Here is a 24,392-nt window from a genome sequence, read left to right on the forward strand (position 1 = left end):
ACATTGGTGGTGGCTGATATGACAATATCATTAGGGGATATAAACTAGCACACACTGTTGTTACAATTTTTATTAAATGAATCGGTTTTATTGATTGAAATGTAATGACTCTGTATGGATGCTCAATGATTTAGGTTCTAAGAACAGGGATTAATTTGGGGTATATTATAATTATCTATTGGAATTTCTTACTTTTTGTTTGTTTTCATTTTTAATTATTTCTTAAGTTGTAAAATCATTAATAAAAACAAAGTTACAAAAGAGAACACCAGGAGGAGATGTTTCCAGACCATCTCCAACAATCGCCCATTGAAGTGCAACCATTCCACAGCCAGCTGGGGTCAGAGAAAGTTCAAGGCCACTCAGAACTCTGTAAGTGGTGGCAATCTTTCAAGTCAGTACCCAAAGTTTTAACTTTTTAACAGCAGCTCACAGACATAACAGGACCAAATTACAAGGATTTCTAAAAAGACAACTGGGGATATGGCAGTTTTAAATAACATTATCAGATCTGGCTGGTTGTTGCCAGAATGCATGCCACCACCCAGACCACATTTCTACAACAGAAGTGTTTTCTTAGTAGAAAAACCTATAGTGTGTGAACTGGTCCTAAGCATCTGTACTTCCTGCTGACAAACAAGCCACCTCCTTTGCTTTTGTTCTTAGAACAGGATTACTCCTGTCAGCCTGGACCTATTGCAAAGCCTGTTCTCTTTTTGCTCTAAATACCTGCATGTGATAAAGAACATCCTTTGGGATTACAAGCCTGCCATGCCACAGCTTCCTTTTGTGGTTCCTCTTGGGCAAGACTGCCTGTTGCACTCCAGCAGCCCCATATAGGCCTCTCCCTAGCTTACAAATGCAACCAAGGCTGCCTAGTTCCTCCCTCTTTTTTACAAACTGCAGAACTCCTAGAAATTTGCAAACTTATTTGTTTCAGACAGAAAACATTCTGTTTATCTGTTCTCCTCACCATCTCCCTCATTGTGCACATTGGTTTTCTGTCCCTCAGGGAATGGGTCTCTTTTCTCTAGAGGCCAACGCTGATCTCCTTCCGACTACCACCAGGACCTATGCTGATCACGAGATGCACCAAGAGCTTCCATCCAAGAAGGAACTATTAAGCGGTCATTGTTGGAGCACGATGAAAGAGACAATACGCTGTTGTGTTTTGTTTTTAAATTCTTATGCATTATGCAGGGACACTGGGAAGTTAGCCCAGAGAGCCACACACTGTGCATAGATAATGAAGACTTCTGGGAGTTAATTTCTACTGTAATTTACATGTTAGAACATGGAGCAGGAAGTTATTTCATGTCACACTTCACACCAATCAATCTCACATGAACTTTGAGTTCTGATTTTGCCTCCAGTTTTCCAGACAGGAAACTAAGTAGTTCGTTAGCAAAACAGAGAACTGCAAAGGACACAGAATCCAAGTTATTTTTGGTTTCTGAGCCCGCAACAGATGCTGCCTGCATAATTTTCCAAATGTGTCTCAACCACCCCAAAGGCTGGGAGCTTTTAAAAACCAAATGCTGAGATTCCCAGAGGAGTCCCACTCTGCCCTCATATTTCAGATTCTGTATTTCGCAATGCATGGAACATGTAGTTGTGTGTGTTGCAACAGAGTGCATAACAAAGTGCAGAAGAAAGCTTACTCAGAAGCTACAGATTCTGGGATGGGTTCCTCTAGCAGCTCCAGACTGTGCAGGATCCAGTAGCACAGCCATGGACGACTGGCATCTAGACACTACAAAGAGAAAAAAGCAGCAGCTGTTCAAACCCATGACTGATGCAACCAGCAGTGCTGCATTTGTTACACTGTAGCTGCAGGAAGAGGGGGGGAACCTTCATTATGGAGAAGATTAATCAGCACAGGACTATTGAGCATAAGAATAGCTCTGCTGGATCAGGCACAAGGTCCATCCAGTTTCTTCACAGCCTCTGAGAAGCCCACAGACAAGAGGTGAGGGCATGCCCTCTCTCCTGATGTTGCTCCCCTGCAACTGGTATTCAGATGCATCTTGTCTCTGAAGCTGGAAGTGGCTAGTAGCCACTGACAGACTTGTCCGTGAATTTGTCTAAGCCCCTTTTAAAGCCAACCAAGCAAGTGGCCATCACCACATCCTGTGGCAGAAAATTCCATAGATTAATTTATGTGCTGTGTGAAAGAGTACTTCCTTTCGTTGGTCCAAAATTTCCTGGCCTTCAGTTTAATGGGATGAGCCCTGAAAAAAGGAGATTCATGGGTGTTTCATGGGATGACCCCTGGAAAGTAAACAATACGTCAGGTAGTGTGCTTGTGAAGGGGACTTCTGTTCTACTGTAAAAATAACTTCACTATTTTGCAGACCTGGCTAACATCCAGGATTTTTTTTTTTAAAAAAAAATGTTTACCACTACCCGGGCAAAGCAAAAGACAGAATTCACAAATCAGCAGCATGTTATACCCCAGAGGAGTCAGAACTATAACCAAAACGGCTATAAGAGAAATGGATTTAACAAGACAATATACTTGTTTCTACTGCCTATAAAAGTGCCCTTTGGCCATACAGCAACTGACATCAAGACTAGCAACATGCTGGGGAAGAGTGTTTTCTGTTGTGCAGAGGGAGAGGGGTGGTTTTTGCCTATCTCCCCTGCAGCCATCTGTAACTCCCAAAAATAGGTCTAAGGGTCTCCTAACCCCCAGGGAACTATTTTCAGGAGGCAAAGGTGGTTGTTGAAGGGGAAACTGCCAACAGTCACCCCTCCCTCCTGCACAATACAAAATACTGTTCTGCCAGAGCATCCCAAGTATAGATGTCAGCCAGTAAATGCAAGTCCCTTGAGACTTCAAGACAAAAAATGCTGAAAGCTGGGAAACAAGCAAGAGAAACTATTAATTAGGGATGTGCAACCCCCCGAACCGGTCCCGCCCCCCCGCCGCTCTTCCCCCTCCGGTGCTGTGTTATTTTCCAAAGTTTCTGGGGCGGCAGCGTTCCTCCCTGCCGCCCCTGCCCCCGTCGTTAGCCCGCAAGAGCCGATGTAAAGAGCACGCATGCGCCCGTTCCGGTGCGCGCACGCACCTGCCGATGCGCACACTCCACATACGTCACACTTCGACATGACACGTATGCGGAGCGCACACGTGGCGGCGACAGGTGCACGCGCACACTGAAACGGGCGCATGCGTGCTCTTTACATCGGCTCTTGCGGGCTAACGACGGGGGCAGGGGCGGCAGGGAGGAACGCTGCCGCCCCAGAAACTTTGGAAAATAACACAGCGCCGGAGGGGGAAGAGCGGCGGCGGGGGGGGGGGAGTACTACCCCCCGCCCTTAAAGCTACAGGCCCCCTCCGTGCCGAACCTCCGGACTGGCTCGGAACCGGACCGGTTCGGAGGCCTCCAGCATGGCCTCCGAACTGGTTCGGGCACATCCCTACTATTAATGTAATTCTCTTTTTGCATCTATGATTGGAAACTGGTAAGCAGCAGTCAGAAAATAAGGGAGAAAACATTACACATTCCTTCAACCTATAGGAATTACCTCATAGGCATCTGTCAGTTGTCTCAGACCTCTCTTAAGGTAGTGGAAGTGCTTCTCCCGCTGTAAAACAAACCTGAAGGATAGACCAAAATGTATACCATTTACCAAAGCTTCATGAAGTCATTTTGGCGATGTACAGAATGCTTTTGATTAAACTAATTCAGAGAGGGGGGAAATGTTAACTGTGCAACATACATTCAGCTGCACACCTGCCTTGTCATAAAAGAAATGATTTGCTGGATCATACCAAGGGCCCATCAAATCCAGCATTCTGGTCAGAATCCAAATGCCTGCTTGGGGTCACAGGAGGGCCCTGCTCTAGCCCAGTGAAATCAATGACTTTATTTTTTTTGAAGTGGATTCCAATGCCACATCACAAACTATTTTTGAACTCTCCTTTGAGTTTCAAAATCAGTTCGCTATACAGAAACGTGGGTGAGGGTGACTGGATGAGGAATGTGGCGGGGGCAAAGGTTTAAAGTTACTCCCCATCACAGTCCTGATTGGAACCCCCCAGTTAGTACTATTTACATTAGAAAAATCAAACACACAGGCCCAAATTATGCAATAGGAATATTGTCTGGTTTGGTCCTTAAGCAGCCTTTCTATTTTCAACTACGGTAGCTACTTGCAACTCCCTTAGGGGCCCTAATTCTGGCTTTACAACCAGGTTGTACGATGCTTTATGATCTGTTCTAGTATCTTTCCTGCATCAAATTCTAGCATATCTGAATCAGAATGTAAAAGATTCTAGCACAAAGTAGAAGGAAGGTCAGACTTGCAGGGTAGATTGATTTAAATCAGTTGTTTAAATCGCCAAGGGGAAGAGAGCTAATTTAAAATAACCGATTTAAAGTTTTAAGAGTATAGATACTTCCTAAATGAGTGTATACTAATCGGTTTCTAAACCATAAAAACAGTCATTTAAACCAAACAGAATAAAACAACCTCAGAGGGTACACTATAATTTTGCCATCTAGGTGCCCTGCTCTGCCCCCTCTCACCACACACACACACACACACACACACCCCTCAACCAGAAGCAAGGGCTGGTAGGGGCTGATCAATATTGTCCAGGGGTCAGAAGGTTGTTTGATAGGTTGAGTCATATATATTTACAAATCAGAGCAGGGGTTCCCAACCATGGTTACCCAGATGATGATGGACTACAATTTCCATCATCCATTGTAGCACATCATCATCTGGGGTCCCATGGTTGGGAACCCCTGAATTAGAGTACTGATTCTGAGCAAGTTGCAGAGATCAACTAGTTACTAGTTATAAAGCAGGAGTAAAAAGTCACCAAGATGGATCAGTAGATGCCACTTAATCTACAAGTGGTTTCAAAGGGGCATTTCTCTTTATTTATTAATTATTATTTATTATTAAAACTTTTATACCGCCCTTCCCAAAGGCTCAGGACGGTTCACATCCCTTTTATAAGAGCAATCGTCCCTATTCAACCCCCGCACAGCATCCCTCCAGTGGCTGTTGCCTACACAGTGTTTTTCTTTGGATTGTGAGCCCTTTGGGACAGAGACCACCTTCTTATTCTTCTATGCAAACCACTTTGAGAACTTTTTTTTTGGTTGAAAAGCAGGATATAAATAATGTTTCTATTTGAATGTTGACCTCTTTTTAACAGCACATTTGCTGTACCCCTTTGTGGAAGATTTCAAGCCTGCTTTTGAGATTTTGAGTTGGGAAATTTGTGGAGACAGTGCACTGTGCCACTGAAGATGGCCTAGTGAAAGCTGAAATGTGTTTGGCTAGATTTCTACTTCTTGATTTTCAAGTCTCTTAGTTTTGAGTGGTGGAACTACTTGATTTTCAGCCCTTCTTGTTTTGAAGACTGCATTATTGTGCAAACATTTTGTTTTACCATTGTCTATATATCCATTTATGTTTACGATTATAATTGTAAATATACATTAGTACATTAATATGTCATTTTTACATTTGCAATAAATTGTGTATGTTGATTGTTACTACTTTGGGAGTATGTTTTTGTCCTTATGGAGTTGCAAAAAGAGCAGCCCGAAAGCTTGTCAAACTACGCCTCGTTCCAGGTGGCACTGGACAGCAACCCTACCAAGACGAGAGAGGTGAGCCTGAAAAGCAGGCCACAGGGCACATCGCACTGCCAAAGGTTAAAACCATGAAGCGTCCAAATTAGCACTCAAAAAAACCTGAAAGCTGAAGACTCTCCTAACAGTTTGTTCTTAAACTGAAGCTGGAGGAAAGGTTGTGTGGATACAATAACTTACTGTGAATCATGATGGTTTGTCTTGTAAGCATCGAAGACCTCTTGGACTATGTCCTCCACTTTTGTCTACAGCACGTCAATTTCAAGGGGGAAAGGAGAGAAACAGAAAACATGAAGTGGGTGAAGGGGGAGCCAACACATACATTAGTGTCAGAATGCAAGAACCTCTAATCCACCCAAAGCACGACACGACACGGCACTGCACTGCAATCGCCATCAGAGCACCAGGGTAAAGGGGGTCAGAGACAAGAGGGTGGCTGCTGTTCCAGTTCGGGGGGGTGGGGTTCAACAAAGACCACGGATCTTACCAGATACTAAATAACTCATAACTTTAGGACCTTCTGTCTCATCAGACCTTCAGGGCAGCTGACCATGCTCCTCGTTTGATGCTGCAGCAAGCCACACAGGAAGAGTACCTGGGAAAGGGCCGTACAGCTATACCCCCAATCCACAGGACATCCCTACCAACCAAGACTCCACAGCCAATGTTCTCTCTAATCATTTTCATCTGTGTGTGGAATGCGTTTTGTTCTGGGCGGCAGTATCAAGGCAGTGTGCGCACACATGCACTCGGAGTTGGGATCTTCCTGATTAAACCTGAGCGGGATCTAAAATTAACTGAGCGGACATCAAAAAACATGTGAGCATACACACATGCACGCCTTATTGGGAACACTGCCCACAGCCTATGCTGATCCTCCAGTGGATGATCTCTCTCAGCTGTGTGCACTGCCATGGCATCAGTAAGGATTGCAACATCCTTCCGCTTCTAGGGTGCCATGGAAGTAAGACAGGTACTGAACCAGCAGCACCCACGTGCAAGTATGTTGAAACCCTTACCAATACAGATGACCATGGTCTGGAGCCCAAATGGGGAGAGACAGGTGTTTGGGTTGGCTGTGGAGAACTATTGCCGTATGCATTTTTACTTAGCCACCAAGCTCCAGGCCTAGTTTATTATTATTATTATTGCTTGTTTACACAGTCAGACAGGTGTTATTGACTGGTTTGTTTTATCCAGACATCGAGTCCTTCCCAAGGACCTGGGGTGGCTGAATTTTATTGTCAGTTGTTATAGATATCGTCGCAGAATATAGGCTGTTTCCAGTAAAGCTGCTTTTTGTAATTGGCTGATGGTGATTATTATTATTATTATTACATTTATATCCCGCTCTTCCTCCAAGGAGCCCAGAGCGGTGTACTACATACTTAAGTTTCTCCTCACAACAACAACTCTGTAAAGTAGGCTAGGCTGAGAGAGAAGTGACTGGCCCAGAGTCACCCAGCTAGTCTCATGGCTGAATGGGGGTTTGAACTCAGGTCTCCCCGGTCCTAAGACCTGTTCAGTGCTCAAATTAGAGATGGGCCAGAGGGGGTCTGTCCCACCCCGCTAAGCTTTTGCAGCAGCCTCCAGCTAATGTTTTTAGAAGGCCAAGGAAGGTAGGAGATGAATAAGACGAGGAGACTCAGGGGCTTGTGGATTTCATGTCAGTTCTTCAATTACACTGGCTACCAATTTGTTTCTGGTCACGGTTCAGTGTGCTTGTTTTAACCTTTAAAAGGCAGAATTGCTGCTCTGATCCCCCCCACCTTCTAAGGTAAGCAAGACCTTCTCAGCCAGAGCTTCCCACCTCAATGTGTTCACCGCAGTCCTAAAATCTGTACTGTTACCCTCATCTTTTAATGGGGGAGGGTGCTCTTAGCCCTCCCGCCACGTTTCCCCCACCAGTGCTGCACTTTAAAGGAGTATGGTGGGGCGGCAGCGCACCTCCCTGCTGCCCCGTGGCCTCATCATCAGACTGGAAGCGCCAGACACGCAAGCGAGCGAGAGCAACATGCGTGCATGCCCATCGTGTATGTGCCCGCGTGTCGGGTACTTCTGGTAACTTCCAGTCCGACAAGGCAACGTGGCAGCAGGGAGGCTTTTAAAGTGCAGTGCCTTTTAAAGTGCAGTGCGAGTGGGGGAAATGCGGTGGGAGAGGTAGCACCCTTCCCCACCCTTAAAGGTACCCCCCCCCACACACACAAACCTTTGAACTGGCCGAACCGAACTGCTGGTTGCTCAAACCTGTTCGGAAGCCCATAAAATTGCCTCCGAACAGGTTTGTGCACATCCCTAGAGCCAATACTTATATGATGCATATGAGAGCCACCTTGTGAATCTATTTTTTATTAGGAGACAGGATATATTTTTAAAATTAAATAATTTAAATTCTCCCCCCATACAAACAATCCAGGCACTACTCCAACACCCAGCAGGAGAAAAAGAAAGAGCAGGGGTGGGGGTGGGAGAACAGCAATGAAGCATGGATTGGAGAGAGTGGAACATAGGAAGCTGCCTTATATTGAGTCAGACCACTGGTTCATCTAGTTCAGCACTGTCTACACAATCTGGCAGCAGTTTCTCCAAGGTTGCAGGCAAAAGTCTCTCAGACCTATCTTGGAGACACCAGGGAGGGAACTTGGAACCTTCTGCATGCAAGCATGAAGATACTCTTTCCAGAGCGGCCCCATCCCCCGAGGGGGAATCTCTTAGTACTCACATGTAGCCTCCCATTCAAATGCAAACCAGGGTGGACCCTGCTTAGCAAAGAGGACATTTCATGCTTGCTACCACAAGACCAGCTCTCCTCCCAGAAGCCCAATTGGGAGGGGGAGCCAAAGGCCCAAGGAGGCATCTCCATGTGGCTGGCTGGCACAGATATGCAGGGTGCATAAGCCAGCCCCAAGTGCCCAGCAATAGAACAGGGAAACACACAAAGCTCTCTGGCTAGCTAGTGAAGCATGCATCTTTTGGAGCTCTTAGGATGAAGCCCGACAGTCAGGTTTACATTCACATCCTCATTCTGTAATTCCGCTTAATTGAAGGAACAACAAAGCTTCAATTGACACAATCCTGCTCTCCTCTCTAGTATTTTCTCACCATAGCAGATTTGAAAAGTGCTCCCTTCTCCATTAAAGGTCAGATTCCAGAGAGAGATAATGAGCGGAGACTCCTCAGAGATGTCTCTGGCCTCTAGCAACGAAGCTCAAACCCAACCAGTAATCATGTCAACTGGCTGACAACTGTAATTTTAGCCACTTGGGTCGTAACATCAGGAGGCAGCAGGAGCAACTAAAATCATCAGCAGGTCATGGAATCCCTGACAGTTACTCAAATGCACTGGATTTCTAATACAATGAGCTATCTGCCAGCCATGTGCACTTTGCATTTGGCATACTGCTCTGCAGAGCCTTAGGAAAAGCACTTGGCTTCCTCCCAATTCCAGAGCTTCTCTTATGAGAATGGCCCAATGAAAGTGTGCTGGATGCAAGGGGTGGAGAGGGGAGGAGAGCAGGAGGGGAATGAATCCATCAGCTGAGCAGCAGTATACCGGCATTAGGGGCCTGCCAGGGTGGCTGCACAAGGTAAAAGACAGCCTCGACAGCATTGCGCAGCAGAGCAGCTGCGCAACAACTTAAAGCAGCATCTCTGCAGTTGTGCAGTACTATGTCTACTGTTTCCAGTTCAAGTAGCATTGTGCAACTTCATGTAAAGGCAGCCCTGGCAGCATTGCACAACAGCCCTGTTGCACAACACCACTGGAGCTCCTCTCACGTTGCGCAGTAGCTCAAGCAAGACCTTAATGCTGACATACCACTGTGTGGCATGTCAGACACTGTCCAGCCAGCTAGGTTTACAAGAATGGAGCATGCCCATGATTAACAGGAATCATCCAATAGTGTTCTTCCACTGGTTATAATTAATACCCCTAATGCTTGGGCAGTTATTTCCACAGCTAATGTGGAAAATATATCCAGTGCTCTAACACTTTCCATTTCAAACATGAGTCAGCTTATACCAAGTTAGATCAGCTGTCCACCTAGCCAGCAAGCCCACATGTCGGACAGAAGCCTTTCCTGTCCCTGCTTAATACCAGGAATTGGCCTTGTATTGGGGGCTTGTACATGCCATGGACATGTTGTACCACTAAGCTATAGACCCCTTCATTTTCAGGCCTATAATGGAAATGTCTTCCACAGGGAACAAACTACTATATCACCACTAGTGTTCCCTCTAACAGGGATTCCCAGATGATGCTGACAACAACTCCCAGAATCCCTAAGCAAAAGCCATTGCAGCTGGGGATTCTAGGAGTTGTGGTCAACAACATCTGGGAATCCCTGTTCGAGGGAACACTGCTCACAACCAGGTTAAAGAAACTTTTCAGCGGGAACCCTGAGACATTACTAGAACGTTGTGGAACAATTTAACACTGCTTTACTCCACAAGGTAAATCAGACAACCCAATTGGAAGAAAACCAGCCTCTCATTTATTGAGTCCAGAGGGGTAGCCAAGCAAAAACAAAAAAACCCCAAAAACGTCTTTTGGTACCAACAGATTTACTGTGGTATAAGCTTTCATAAACTAGATGAAGTGGGCTCTAGTCCACAAAAGTTCACACCACTATAGGTCTGTTCTTTAAGGTGCACAAGACTCCCTTTTTTGGTACTCCTTTATTAACACTAGCCAACCCCGCACTGAACACCTGTGCGCTCTTTGGGGCCAGCGGTTACCTCTTCCCCCCCACCTTCTGCCCCAGTCTCTGCTTCCTGACCACGGCCGGCCTGTGCTGGGCCCAGCCACCTCTCCTCCCCACTGCCACTTCTGCCCCCCCTTTCTTTCCCCCCTCCTGGGCCTTGCCTCCACCTGCCAACCACCTCTGGCCTCCACAGCCGGGCCCACCGCCAGGATGACCAATCCTCCTGGGTGCTACTCAGCCAATCAGGCGCCTCCGTCGCCCAGCCAATCAGCTGGGCGCTGGGATGCACATTCCAAGGCACACCCAGGAGAATTAAATATACAGATAAGCAGGAAATCAAAGTCTATGAACCAGTTATTTTACGAGAAGGCAAGCAACAGGCAAACATTAACACAGTAACCTGAGAACAACATGTATAAGAAAGCTGCTGAGAGTAATTTCTGTACTGCTTTTCATTAAACTAATCCCAAAGCGGTTTACAGTATAATTAAAACAATGCAAAATTAAAAGTACAAATATTTAAAAATTTTTTTTTTTAAAAAAATCTCTATTTAAAAGCCTATGTAAAACAGTAACACAAAAGAGCAAAAACAGTTGTCATATAAAAAGCCTGGGTGGAGAGCTACTTTTTTACTTTTCTCAAAACTGTGATGTAGACTGAGGAGCGGATGCTAGCTGGAAATGCATTCCAAAGCCTGTGAGCAATAAATGATGAGCAGGCCCTGTCCCGTATGCTCAACAGCTGAGCCTCCCTAACCATAAGCACGCAGAGCAGAGCCCCCTCCAATGTTCTTGTCAAGTGGGCAGAAACCCTTGGGAGCAGGTGGTCCTTCTGATATCCAGGGCCCAAACTGTTAATTGCTTTAAAGGTCAAAACCATCACCTTGAATTGGACTCTGAAACAAATTGGTAGCTAGGGCAGCTCTTTCAGAAAGGGTGAAATATAATCCCAACAGACAGCTACAGATAAAATCCTAGCTATCACATTTTGCACTAGCTGTGGTTTCCAAATATTCTTCAAGGGCAGCCCCATGTAGAAAGTGTTTCAGTAATCCAGCCATGACTTAACTGTGGCCAGATCTGCCTTCTCGAGAAAGGGAAGCAGCTGGCCCAATAGCCAAAGTTTTGTTATACACTGGGAAAAGCAGAAAAATTAAAGATGTAGCCATGGCTGGCCTTCATTTTCACCTACAGCAAAAACCAAACACGTTGCAGATCATATGCAGAAGTGTCAGGGGCTAGCAGTCTCTGAAGAGTTATCCTCTAGAGCAGGCTTCCCCAACCTGTGGCCCTCCAGATGCTGCTGAACTACAGTTCCCATCATCCCAGCCACAATAAGTCATAGCTGGGGGTGATGGGAATTGTAGTTCGGCAACATCTGGAGGGTTGCAGGTTGGGGAAGCCTGCTCTAGAGTCTTGTTAACTTATTCACCACCAGAGGCCTCCTCCTACCCACACAGCCAAACCATTCTCTCACTGAGCCCAGGATTATGTGGTCCTAATCAGTGGTCCCTCTAATTTTTTTCATCTGTGTGCGGAATGAGTTTTGTTCTGGGCAGCAGTATCAAGACAGTGTGTGCACACCTGCATTCAGAATGGGGCCTTCCTGATTCAACCTGAGCGGGATCTAAACTGAATTAAGCAGACATCCAAGAACTTGTGAGCACGCACACGTGCACACACCTTAGAGGGAACAGTGGTCCTAATGGCCTATTGCAGCTCACCCACCTGTGCCTTAGACCCAAGACCTGGAGCTTACCGAGCTTCTTGCATTCAATACTTTCCCCTACTTCTGCCACCGCCAAGTGCTTGCTATCCAGCTCTTCCTTGTGTCTCTATTGCTTCCTTTCGACTTTTACCTCTTGCTGTTCATGAGCAATAAGAGCACAGATACCAAGAAATGGAAATGCTGCTCCATCACCTCCTACTATAAAGTGCTACCTCCTGCAGAATGCGGACTTCAGCAACTATTTAAGGGTCAAACGAGACATTGCTAAAAGCATGTGATTGGGACTAATGCACTTGTTTTTTCTTCAGTGAAGAGCAATCAGATTAGGATCTCCCAGGGATACTATTTGCCCTGGCAAAAGATGGTCCTATTGATAGGAATGTATGGTTTTCTACCAGGGGAAAAAGAGCAGCCATAAGGCTAATCTTCCTCCCATTCCATGTTAGAGTGCTCCCTCTGACAGGGATTCCCAGTTGTTGCTGCCTACAACTCCTAGAATCCCCACGCAAAAGCCATTGCAGCTAGGGATTCTGGGAATTGTAGTCAACAACATCTGGGAATCCCTGTTAGAGGGAACACTGCATGGGACCCAATCCAGCTGCTACTTTACTGAATAAAAACCAAGCCCACTAGCCCCAAGCACATGGTTAAAATAATATCTAGGTTGACCCGAAGACCACACCATTATAACAGTGGCCCTGAAATGCGGCACATAATGCTCCCCTTCTAGGAATACCAAGAGTGTCCAAGGATCAAATATTTCTCAACCACTATGAAATATTTTAAATGTGTGAATCGCTGACAGCCAACCAAACCAGTAACTGATTACAGTGTGGATCTTGACAGTTTTTGTAGAGAGGAGAAGGTTACAAGTTGTCAAAGGCAGGAATATATGCTTAGCCATTACGAGTTATCGTCTCCAATCATGACATAACAATCACTTCACCACCCTTCCAAATGCTTTTCATTTGGACCTTTAAGAAATGGCTAGAGAAGTCTGGAAAAGGCTTGCTGTCTAGCCCTCTTTCTGTAGGGATTTTGAAGCTTTGCCTCATTTAGAATTTTTCTCAGTTTGTACTCTACTACCCTTAGCCAAAGGCAGGTTTATGGAGCCCAATGAGACTATGCTTCTCCAGGTGCAGGAAAGAGTTGGGTGGGTATCACAGGTGCTGCAGAAGCTCACAGACACCTTCCCATTTTTCTAGTTCCTATAACAAACTCTCTCTAGCCTTCAACCTTTCATGTCATGATGCTTCGGATAATACACTGGCTCAGCCCCACTGAGTCTGACAGAGAGAGAGAATACATGGCAGACTAATCTTAGAAAGATGGCATTATACTCTTATTGACTGTGCTGTAGCAGTGCTTTAGAAGACCCTTGCCTGTTTTTTAAATAACTTCGCTCTCATCTGTTTAATGAAGATGCTGCAAGGGCCTCAAGAAAAAGCACAGAATACTTTCTGTTCATGTTGTTGTGGTTAGTGTTAATAATAAGACTAGTTGTTTCTTTAAACCAAGTATCTCCAGCTGATAACCTGCAGACTAGACTGGATTGGTCTCCAAAGCAATTTTATCTGGCTCTTGGGGACTCAAACATATATCAAGGTAAAGTGTTTCACCGGGAAAGGGAAATGTGTTCAAGTTATAACACACATGTAAATGTATATACTGCTGCGCAATGCTATGCCTGAGTGCATGGACTCCTCTGTGAAGTGTTCAGTGACAGATGTTGCAAAAAAAAGAATTTACTTGCAAAAATTGTACAATTTTGACAACTTGCCTTGAAATTCCTATAAAGAACCATAGAACTACTAAGTATGCATATACATACATGCTGGAGGCATTAAAGCTGCCAAAAAAGAGGTATCCAAATTTAAACTAGACTGAAAAGTGAACCAGTATGCTTATTACACTTTGTCTCAGTTACTGGTGCAGCACTGTTTGTATCATTTAACACTTTTATTGCTGTTAACAGCACCTGTTTTATTATAGAGTCTGTCCACCCACAAGGAGGTTTGCAAGTGCAGTGATATACACTTTAGGTTCCCAAATCACTGTCTGAATGGCCCTCAAGAATACAGAGATCAGCCATCCCTTCTGTAGATGATGTAAACAACAAAATCAGCTTCAATTCTGTACTAATATCCAATTCCATATGCATGTTCAGAAAACTCAGTTCTGCAGTGAGAAGATTAGAAATTAACACAGTGGGTGGGTGTATGTGTGCAGTAGCCAAAAGCTGATGGGTTCGTAGAGAGATTTATCAGGAGATGCAGAGTTCTCTCCAGGCCACTTCAAGCCTCCTTCTGAATTCTCCATAATCACATTCGGTTTGTAATTTGCTATTGTCAACTTATCTTGTTAGTCTAAAAACATAAATATATATGAACCAGGTACGGACATATATTTTAATGTAGTAACATCTGTTGGTGTACAAGCAGGCAAGCATTAAAGTCACAGTGTTATACATAAATCTTCACCATACAAAAATGTATGTACAAAAAGCATACTTGCCAACACAACCCTGTTTTCCCATACAGGTTAATTAATTAATTAATCTATCTATCTATCATTTTTTTACACCGCCCAAAACTTACATCTCTGGGCTGTTTACAACAAAATTGAGAAAAAAGGGAAAACAGGTACATGTTGGCAGGTATGAAAAAGTAGGATCAATCATATCTAACTAAAAATATTAATAACTGGAAATAGGCAAGGGTGTGGCTGGCCGGGATAAGAAAGGGTGCACTCCTGCTGAAGGCATCCTGAATCCCCATCCCCATCCATCCAGAGATTTTCATGCACAGCAGCACACACATAACTGCCCACAAGAACCCGAAAATATTCATCCAACTTACAGATAGTGATGGACAGGCCCAGAAAACAGACTAAGTTCAGAAGTGGGGTCTGAATTTATCAAGGTCAGGAAAACTAACATAGATAAAATATTCTTCCCCCATTTCCCCCGTAATAGTTCTCTTAACAGATACCTGACTTAGACCCATTTAACTCCAATCAGGAAATGGAAAGTGGGCAACTTTGGAAAGACAGAATTGGTAAGGGCATATTGGTGGCTGGAGGTGTGCAAGGTACCCGAAGAGTCTTTAGAAAAGGCCCAGCATAATCGGTCATGAACTTCCATAGGCAACAGCCCACTTCCTCACCCCGTCCTTTCGCTTGCCATCTATCCAGCCTGATGAATAGTTTTGTGGGGCTCGAAAGCTCGCTGTTTTTATTAGAAACCCAGAAATATTACCTAGCGTGGATTTTTGGTCAGATGGACCAACACGGCCAACTACAATTTTGTTGGCCACTTGAAGTGGACGACAATGGCACATATGCGCTGTAGTCTAGTCAACAGATTTAACGAGCTTGCCAGAGAAACCGAGCACACACGGCACCCCACTTCTCTAGCTGGCCAACAAGGTACTACCAAGCAGCACCAGAGCGACACAATGCGCCCGGGCATCGCTCTCCGCGCAGGCAAATCGACTGGACCCCCAGAAGGCACGGCACGCGCGCCCACGCACTGCACGCCGGGAGTTGTAGTCCCGCTGCAAGAGAAGCAGGGGCGGTTCCCCGCGCCTCACCTGCTCAACCGAGGTGAGGGTCTCAACCCCGTCCTCCTCTAGCCTCTCCCGACCGGGTTCCATGCCACCGCCACGGCGGTGGTGATGGTGGTGGTGGCGGCGTCTGTCGGCGCCAGGGTGGGTAGAGGCAGCAGCCGCCATGATCCCAGACTAAAGAGTCGTTCACTCCGTGCAACGGGAGCTGCCCATCCGAGGAGCACAGTGCTAAAGCCCGGCTACGGCAGCTTGTTGGGGACATATAACGACGCCGTGCTCCAGCTTTGCTAAAATCTGCTTTACGGGGCTGGTGGCGGCGTCGGTGACTCACTACCGCCCTCACGTGGCGTCTATTTTAACCAGCTGTCTATGGTTAAGTAAGGCCTCAAGGGGGAAGGTGGGATAAGGCAAGCAACAAGTCGACCCTCTGACCCCCTGGCGGAAAGCCTTCGCGCTGTCTCTCTGGCGCAATGCGCCTTGCTTTGCACGGTAGAGGAAAGAGTAAGGCTTCCCCAGCCCAGAACTTCGCTACAAATTTGTTCATGCTCAACGAAGTTTTTTTTTCCCCTTCCACAAATTAACTTTGTTGCTTTTTAGCGCGTTTTTGCTCGGACGTGAATGCGCTGAGCAGACTATATTTTCTGGCATTCTCTATTCAGCCTGCACTGAGATGCAGTTCTCTTCCCCCCATGATGTGGGCAGGTGGTGTGTGGGAAGGAAGAGAGACTCTCACGGTTCGAAATGGAGCAATCTTGCTTTACGGCTATGCTTTTCCTTCATCTTGTTCGCAGACTCATTGCAAGCAAGCTTAGGCGGAGGCCAGGCTGTCTGTGGACTGAAGGGAATTTCCCTCCGTATAGGAAACGCTTCTTTGATGGAGGAGAAGAGGGAGTTTTGTTTAAAACAAGGGAAAATTCCCAGCTGGCAGTTTCAATGGAGTTGTAGTTCTGCATCGGATTCTGTTGCTGCAAACCATATTCTGAGTGAAGGTTACTTTCCTCTCACAGTTCTGCTTTCTTCCATGGGTATATCTTCATTGATCTGCATGCAGAAGAGAAACAGTTCCCACATGCCGTGGTTCTCATTGACTTCTTTTTTTGTACTCATGTAACTATTTTCTAGTAGGGTAGAAAGTAGCCAATTAGTTGTCTGTAACCCCTTCTCCCCACCCACCCCATTGTTCCCACCTCCCCACAGTGCTTATCAATTCATGGACCTGTGCAGAAAGAGGGAAGTTGACTCAAGCTTACTTCTGACTTATTAAGCTTCTGTTGCATACCCCATTTCCCCAGATTAAGAATTTTTATTAGGCACTATGTGATTTACAACTTGGCCATTTCCGTCCCCCAAGTATCCCCCTCCTCTCCCACCTTACCTGCCCCGGGTCAGCCTCCCCTCCCCAAACCCACATTCTACCTCTCATGCCAGCTGACATACTCCCCTTCTGCCGAACCTTCTCTGACTCCCATGGAGCTTGCAATGAAGTAGGGCTGTTGTCTGAGCACAACTGCGCTGGTTAGAGCTGCCTCTGTTTTCCAAGCAGCAGCAGAATTTAGATGTGCTTTTTAGTGGACATTGTTGCTGCTCAATAAATATAAAGATAAAGAAGCTGAATTTCCCCAGGAAATTCCAGTGCTTGTGCGGGAAAGGGTTGTATCCTAGGTCCATATCGTATCCTCAGGTACCATGGCAGTCTGTGTCCACTTTGATTTCTCCCTAACAATCAAGCACAGTCAGAACTAGAACCAGAACAAAGTAATTATGTTTGTACTCCTGCAGCTTGTTGGTCACAAGGAGCTGATTCTTTGTATATTTTATCAGTACTAGTGTGCATGCCGTGTTGCTTGACCCAGAAAGGTAAATGTCTGCCTGTGTAAAGGGAACAGTGTAGAGAACGCTTCCTTTTTCAGGAGTGGAAATGAGGGCACTGCCATAGAGAACTGCCATAGCAACCAATGTGAATACTGACAGACTCGGAGAAGAAACACACCTCTATATTATTAATTCTAGAGATTCATATACAGATTTTCAAAAAAGGATCCAGAAGGGATCTGGGAAATTAAAGGCCACTTAAGTGGTGGAGCAGGGAAATGCTTGACTAACAAGCAGAAGGTTGCCGGTTCAAATCCCTGCTAGTGGAAACACCTATATTGGGCATCAGTGATATAGGAAGATGCTGAAAGGCATCATCTCATACTGCACGGGAGGAGGCAATGGTAAACCCCTCCTGTATTCTACTAAAGACAACCACAGGGCTCTGTGGGGGCCAGGAGTAGAAATTGACTTGGCAGCACACTACCTTTAGTTAACTTCAGTGCCAAGTAAATTGATGAAAAAAAGGTTACCTAAGGACAAAACTGTTAAACATATAGAAGAACGAGCCCTGCTGACGGAGAACCAGCATGGCATTTGCAAGGGCCTCACTAACCTTTTGGAGTTCTTTGAGAGTGAACAGGCATGTGGATAAAGGTGATCCAGTTGACATAGAGGCTGTTCACACGCGCATGCAAAACCAGGCTAAGGGAGCCCAGCGTGGTTTTGCACGCTTGTGTGAGGCACCGGGTTTGCGGCTGATCCTGGTGGCTGCACGGCAGCAAACCCACCTACTGAGCCACCCAGTTAAACGAAATTAAGGGAGCGAGTGCTCCCTTAACCTCATTTTTTTAAGCATGTGAATAGCCACGGCACAATCGGGGGAGGGGGGATCCCAGTAATGTACCATGTATTCATGCGGTACATTATTGGGGCTCTGGGGGCAGGGTGATGCACAGCAACGTGTCTTGGCATCCCAGCACCCTGATCCTGGGAACTGCTGCGGGAGTTGCTGCTTGTCTGGGTGGGCAATCTGCCCGCCCAGGGACTTCAAGCTGATTGCTTGCAGGGGAGGTACGTTAAACTCTCCTTCCCTGCAGACCGCCTACAAGCTCTTCTCAAGGATCATGAGGAGAGCTCTACTGTATACTTGGACTTCCAAAAAGCTTTTGACAAAGTTCCCCACCAAAGGCTCTTGAGTAAACTTAGCAGTCATGGGATAAGGGGACAAGTGCATGTGTGGATTGGTAACTGGTTGGAGAACAGGGTAGGAATAAATGGACAGTTTTCACAATGGAGAGAAGTAAAAAGTAGAGACCCCCAGAGATCTGTACTGGGACCACTGCTCTTTAACTTGTTCATAGATTATCTAGAAGCTGGGATAAGCAGCGAAGTGGCCAAATTTGCAGATGACACTAAACCCCAACTTCACATATATGTTGATGGGATCTGAGCTGTCGGTGACTGACCAGGAGAGAGATCTTGGTGGATAGCTCATTGAAAGTGTCAACTCAGTTAGTACAAGGCAGTGGTGAAAAAGGCAAATTCTATGCCAGGGATCATTAGGAAGGGGATTGAAAATAAAAATGCTAATGTTATAATGCCCTTATACAAATCTGTGATGCGGGCACATCTGGAGTACTGCATACAGTTCTGGTCACCATATCTTAAGGAAAAGGTGCAAAAGAGGGCAACCAAGATGATCAGGGGCCTGGAGAACCTTCATTATGAGGCAAGTCTATAGCATCTGGGACTCTTTTGTTTGGAAAAGACGTGACTAAGGAGAGACATAATAGAGGTGCATAAAATTATACACAGAATAAAGAGAGTGGACAGAGATAAATGTTTCTCCATCTCTCACAACACTTGAACCAGGAGTCATCCCATGGAACTGAAGGTTGGGAAATTTAGGACTGACAAGAGGAAGTACTTTTTCACACAACACATAATCTATGGAATTCTTTGCCATGGGATGTGGTGATGGCCACTAGTTTGGATGGCTTTAAAAGGGGCTTCAGCAAATGCATGGAGGACAAGTCTTTCAATGGCTACTAGTCTGGAGGCTGGAGGTTACCTCCAGCCTCAGAGGCACGATGCCTCTCTATACCATTTTCAGGGGAGCAAGAGAAAGGGCATGCCCTCGCCTCTTGCCCGTGGGCTCCCCAGAGGCTTCAGGTGGGCCACTGTGTGAAAACAGGATGCTGGACTAGACCCAGCAGCGTTGTTCTTATGTTCTTATGAAGGTGGGTCCCATTGTTTCCAGGTGGCTCTGTGACGAATGGGAAAAAGTGTTCATTTTGCTGTCCTATAGCAAATGTGATGTATAGACTTGATAAAAGATTAGAGCTCTTCTGCAACGCTCCGTCAAACATGCAGATAGCAGCCTTGATCCTTCGCCTTGGAATACTGTGCTCAGCTGGCCCACTTCGGGAGCAACACAATGATCAGCTCAGGGAGGGATGAGTTTGGCTGTAAAATAGGGTTATTCCGAACCCGCTTGAAGTCAGTGATCAATCACTACTGCTAACACCAGACTTGATTAGCAGAATACAGGGTACTTTAATACAAAAAGTATATTATAATAATTAATAACCAACAACTTTGTTTGTTAGCCACCCCTAACAGATTGTTTTCTGGGCGGCTCACAACACAGCATTAAAACATCAAGTAAAAACACACAACATGTGAAATCACAACACACTGAAACAAAAACAAATAAACCAAAAAAAGTACAATATAAAACAATTTAATTTTTTTATTTTAAAAAATCAGTTTTTAAAACCCAACATGCTCTTAAGAATTTACTTAGAAGTAAATACCACTGAGTTAAATTGGGCTTACTCCCTAGTAAACATGTCAAGAACTGCTACCTAAAGCAGTGTGTGGTGTGTGTGTGTGTAGGGCTGTCTATAAAATATGTCATAGGTTTTAAGGCCTTCACTACTCTCTCTTTACTACAGCTTCGCTATCCTCTTTTCATCCCTTGATGTATGACTAGAGGTAGTCCCATCCTGCAATGCACAGAAAATAAAGTGCAATATGCAAAGTACAGAGTATATGTTCAGTTTAAGAATTGGTATCTCCTGCTTTCTGTTCCGTATTTGCCACATTCACAAATGGCACAAGTAGTAGAAGATGTGTGTCAAGGAACTGCCATGCTAACCCAAAACCTCTGTGCTCCTGAGGCAGTGCCAAATGCTGCCTTTTGTGAATGCACCCTTCTCCCCTCTTTCCCTTTTTTTTCAGGTGGCAGTGATAGCCATTGCTGTTTGACTTCATGCATTCACATGCACACATACTTTCCCTCCTTTGTCGGGGCAATAGCCACCACCATGCAACACATCTATGTCCTCCTCCTCCTCTCTTGTGATTATGAAAAGGGGGAAGAAGTGGAAAGGGAGATGATGAAAGGGTAGTAGAGTAGTGGAGATGCTCTTTCTGCCCTTTCTCTAGAGTAATGGAGATGCTGTGCCACTGCTTGGCAGAGTTGCTCTGATGGTGATGGTGGGGTGACTGAAGGAGGCAGGCAAAACAGCAGGTAAATCTTGCCGCCCCTCTGACACCCCAATAATCTGCCACTTAAAGTGACTGCCTCATCTTGCCTCATGGAAGGACTGTCCCTGGTAAGAAAATATGCTCTTTACTGTCATTTGTGACAGTCCTGTAGTTTTTCCCCAGTGAGACGTGCTGCCAAGTAAAAGTGCTAGTAGCCTTCAGTTTAATTCCAAACTGCATTTTACCTCTTATTTAATCCACAGTTAGGTGGATTTTTCAGTGAAGTATAATTACATTCCTTTTTTAAAAGACTGTGATCCCTTTGGAGACAGGGAGATTTTATTTAATTTATTTTATTTATTTATATCTATGCAAACCACTTTGAAACTTTTGTTGAAAAGCGGTATATGAATATTCATCGTATTTGTATTCCTTCCTGCCCCACACTTCTTTCACCAGTCCTGAGTCCTGTTAACATATTCCAATTGTGTCTAACCTGTGCCACCAGGAAACAGGACTGGAATTGGTTTGTAGTGACACAGACATTGTTCTTTAACCCACATCTAAGTGTACCACCTTCTTAGACATAAACAAAAGATGCTGTTGCCTATGAAAGCTCATAGCATAATGCACACCAGTTGGTCTTTAAGGTGCCACAGCTTTTTCTCTCTTTTGGGGATCTTCAGTAATTCCTCTCAGCATCTCACACACACACACACACACACACACACACACACACACACACACACACCCAACGTCCCCCCACCCCCAGTTTGCCTGTTAAATATGGGAGTTAATCTTGAATCCAGAGTCCTCTGTGGGGAGGGGGTAAATACAAGTATAACCTGTATTTAACCTCTGTCTTTTAAGGCATTGTCTTAAATTCAGAGTCGCTTTCTAGTTGGGTAAATACAGTATTAAAATATGGCATATATTTCATCATACAGTTCACTACTGTTTTTTAAAAATGACACGATAGATGTCAGCATAATTCTTGGTTCTGGGAAGCAGCCATTTCTGTAGCATGCTGTATTGGAGTGTGTACCAGCACCGAGTTGTGGATTACTGACAGAGAGGTGATTCTTACGATCAGTGGAAAGCGGTCTAAGGGAGCTTAGCCCACTTTCCACAGACTGTGGGAACCACCGGGCTTGCAGGCGAGCCCGGTTTCCCCTAAGCGGGTAACCCATTTAAATACCCCTCCCCTTAGCCCAGGTTAGCGGAGCGAGCAATCCGCTAACCCTGGTTTTCTGATCGTGTATTGCCGCAGCATGGCTCCGCGCTGCAGCAACACACAAGAAGATCCCCTTCTCCCCACAGAACCCCCTCCGGCGGGTCTCACTGATTGTTAGACTCACCTCAGAATGTAGGATTGTTACATCTCAAAACATGGACATCAACCATATGCATCGAACTGTTCTTTAGCATTCATAACACTGAAACTCATATTTAGGAACATAGGAACCTGCCTTATTCCAAGTCAGACCATTGGTCCATCTAGCTCAGTATTGTCTCCACAGACAATACTGTGGAGTCTGTCTGTCTCAATTGTCTCCACAGACAGGCTGCAGCTCTCCGAGGTTTCAGACAAGAGTCTTTCCTAGCCCTACTTGGAGAGGCTGGGGGTTGAAATTGGGAGATGCTCTAACAGTTCCATCTCTTACTTAACGTACATAGTTAACATAAGAAGAGTTCTGCTATATCAGACTGAGGTCCATCTAGTCCAGCATCCTGCTTTTAGCAAAGGACAACCAGTCTTTATTTAAAATATTTATATCCCATCTTTTCAACGATCTCAAGGCAATTTACAACAATCAGTTAAAAATTATTATTATATTATTGTTATTACAAAAACTGATCTCTCGCTATTCAACAAAAAAGTTCTCAAAGTGGTTTACATAACCAATAAATAAGATGGTTGTCTGTCCCAAAGGAACTCACAATCTAAAACTAAACATAAGCTAGAGGTAAACAGCAACCACCACCACCAGAGGGATGCTGTGCTGGGGATGGATAGGCACAATTGCTCTTCCCCTGCTAAATATAAGAGAATCTCCACTTGAAAAGGTGCCTCTCTGCAGTTAACAGAGGTTCTATCAAAACAATGCAATATAGTAGCTAAAAGAGCGTACAGTCATTCCTCAATAATCGCTAGGGTTCCGTTCTGGCAAACTTTGCCATTAGGGGAACCACGACTGCAAAAAGACCTAAAAATAAAGGGAAAAAATATCCCTCCAATTGCTAAAAATCACAAAAAATACTGTAGTATCACCAAGTCACCAAGAAGAATGAGCAGATCGAACCTCTGGATATTTTTTGACCCACCCACCCACCCCCGCAAAAAATCACTCAAAGGCATCTTAAATTGGCAAGTGACAGCCAATTCAGCAAGGGTTAGGAAGAGTCACCAAGAGGAATGAGCAGTTCAAACTTCTGAACCCCACTTCAGATCACGGAAACCCCTCCAAAATAACTTTAAAAAAACCATGGATACTCAGGTCGCAGCTGGCAAGACCTGTCATGGTTTCCCATTTGCATATTGTGCAAGGATTTCCAGGGAAGCCATTCGCAATTACCAACTTGCACATAAAGTGGGGGAGGGGGTTAAGAGAGGTTAAAACCAGCTTCCAGATAACTCTGGGAAGCTGCCAACAGGGCATGAAAGCAATAGCCCTCTCCCATTGTCCCCCAGCACCTACTACAAAGGCATTCATTCATTCATTCATTCATTCATTCATTCATTCATTCATTCTCTCTCTCTCTCTCTCTCCACCCACATATATATAATGCTTCAGGGCTCAATATATGATACTTCAGGGCTCAGTCATGGCATTCAGAAGTCATGAGTTGATCTCTGGTGGTTGTTTCTTTTCCTGGCTCAGATTATTATTGTTGATTTAAAATGCTTCTCCGCACCTGCTTTGAATTGGCTTCAAGGAGCCTAACAAACATTTAAAAATGCAGCTCTGAGATAGAACAAAAACATATTAAAAAGAAACTAAACTGAAAATGAAACAAAAATTGGTGGTGGTGGTGGTGAACACAGGAACAGAACGAAACAGCAGATTAAGCGCAACAAAACAAATCCTCATGTACCACCAATCTTCAAATGCCTGTTTATACAAAGCTGAATTAACTTGGCACCAAAAATCAGTCAATCAAGGAGCCAGGTGAGCAACCCAAGGAAGACATTTCCAAAACCAGGGTGGGTGCCAGTGGTCCCGCAATTTTTTCCCATCTCTGTGCAGAATCAGTTTTGTTCTGGGCAACAGTATCAAGGCACATGCATCAGAGTGGGGTCTTCCTGATTCAACCTGAGTGGGATCTAAAATCAACTGAGCAGACATCCAAAAATTTGTGAGCATGCGTACTCCTTAGAGGGATCAGTGGTGGGTGCCATCACAGAAAAGGCCCCATCTCTGGTAGCCAGCCACATAACCTGTGGAGGTGGGGCATCCTGAGCAGGGCC

General features: G+C 45.2%; 1 protein-coding gene across 1 annotated transcript in view; it reads right to left on the bottom strand.

Moving 5' to 3' along the window:
- FNTB (farnesyltransferase, CAAX box, beta) overlaps positions 1 to 15,948 on the bottom strand; it is a 29,195-nt gene extending 13,247 nt beyond the window's left edge. Inside the window, exons 1-4 of the mRNA XM_053287264.1 lie at positions 15,641 to 15,948; positions 5,799 to 5,863; positions 3,532 to 3,604; positions 1,662 to 1,753 (exon numbers count right to left, since the gene is read on the bottom strand). Of these exons, the coding sequence (XP_053143239.1) occupies positions 1,662 to 1,753; positions 3,532 to 3,604; positions 5,799 to 5,863; positions 15,641 to 15,781 (371 nt within the window). The 5' untranslated portion in view covers positions 15,782 to 15,948. The remainder of the gene's footprint in view (positions 1 to 1,661; positions 1,754 to 3,531; positions 3,605 to 5,798; positions 5,864 to 15,640) is intronic.
- Positions 15,949 to 24,392: the final 8,444 nt, after the last annotated feature.

This window comes from Hemicordylus capensis, chromosome 1 (genome assembly GCF_027244095.1).
Source record: "Hemicordylus capensis ecotype Gifberg chromosome 1, rHemCap1.1.pri, whole genome shotgun sequence".
Taxonomy (NCBI): Eukaryota; Metazoa; Chordata; class Lepidosauria; order Squamata; family Cordylidae; genus Hemicordylus; species Hemicordylus capensis.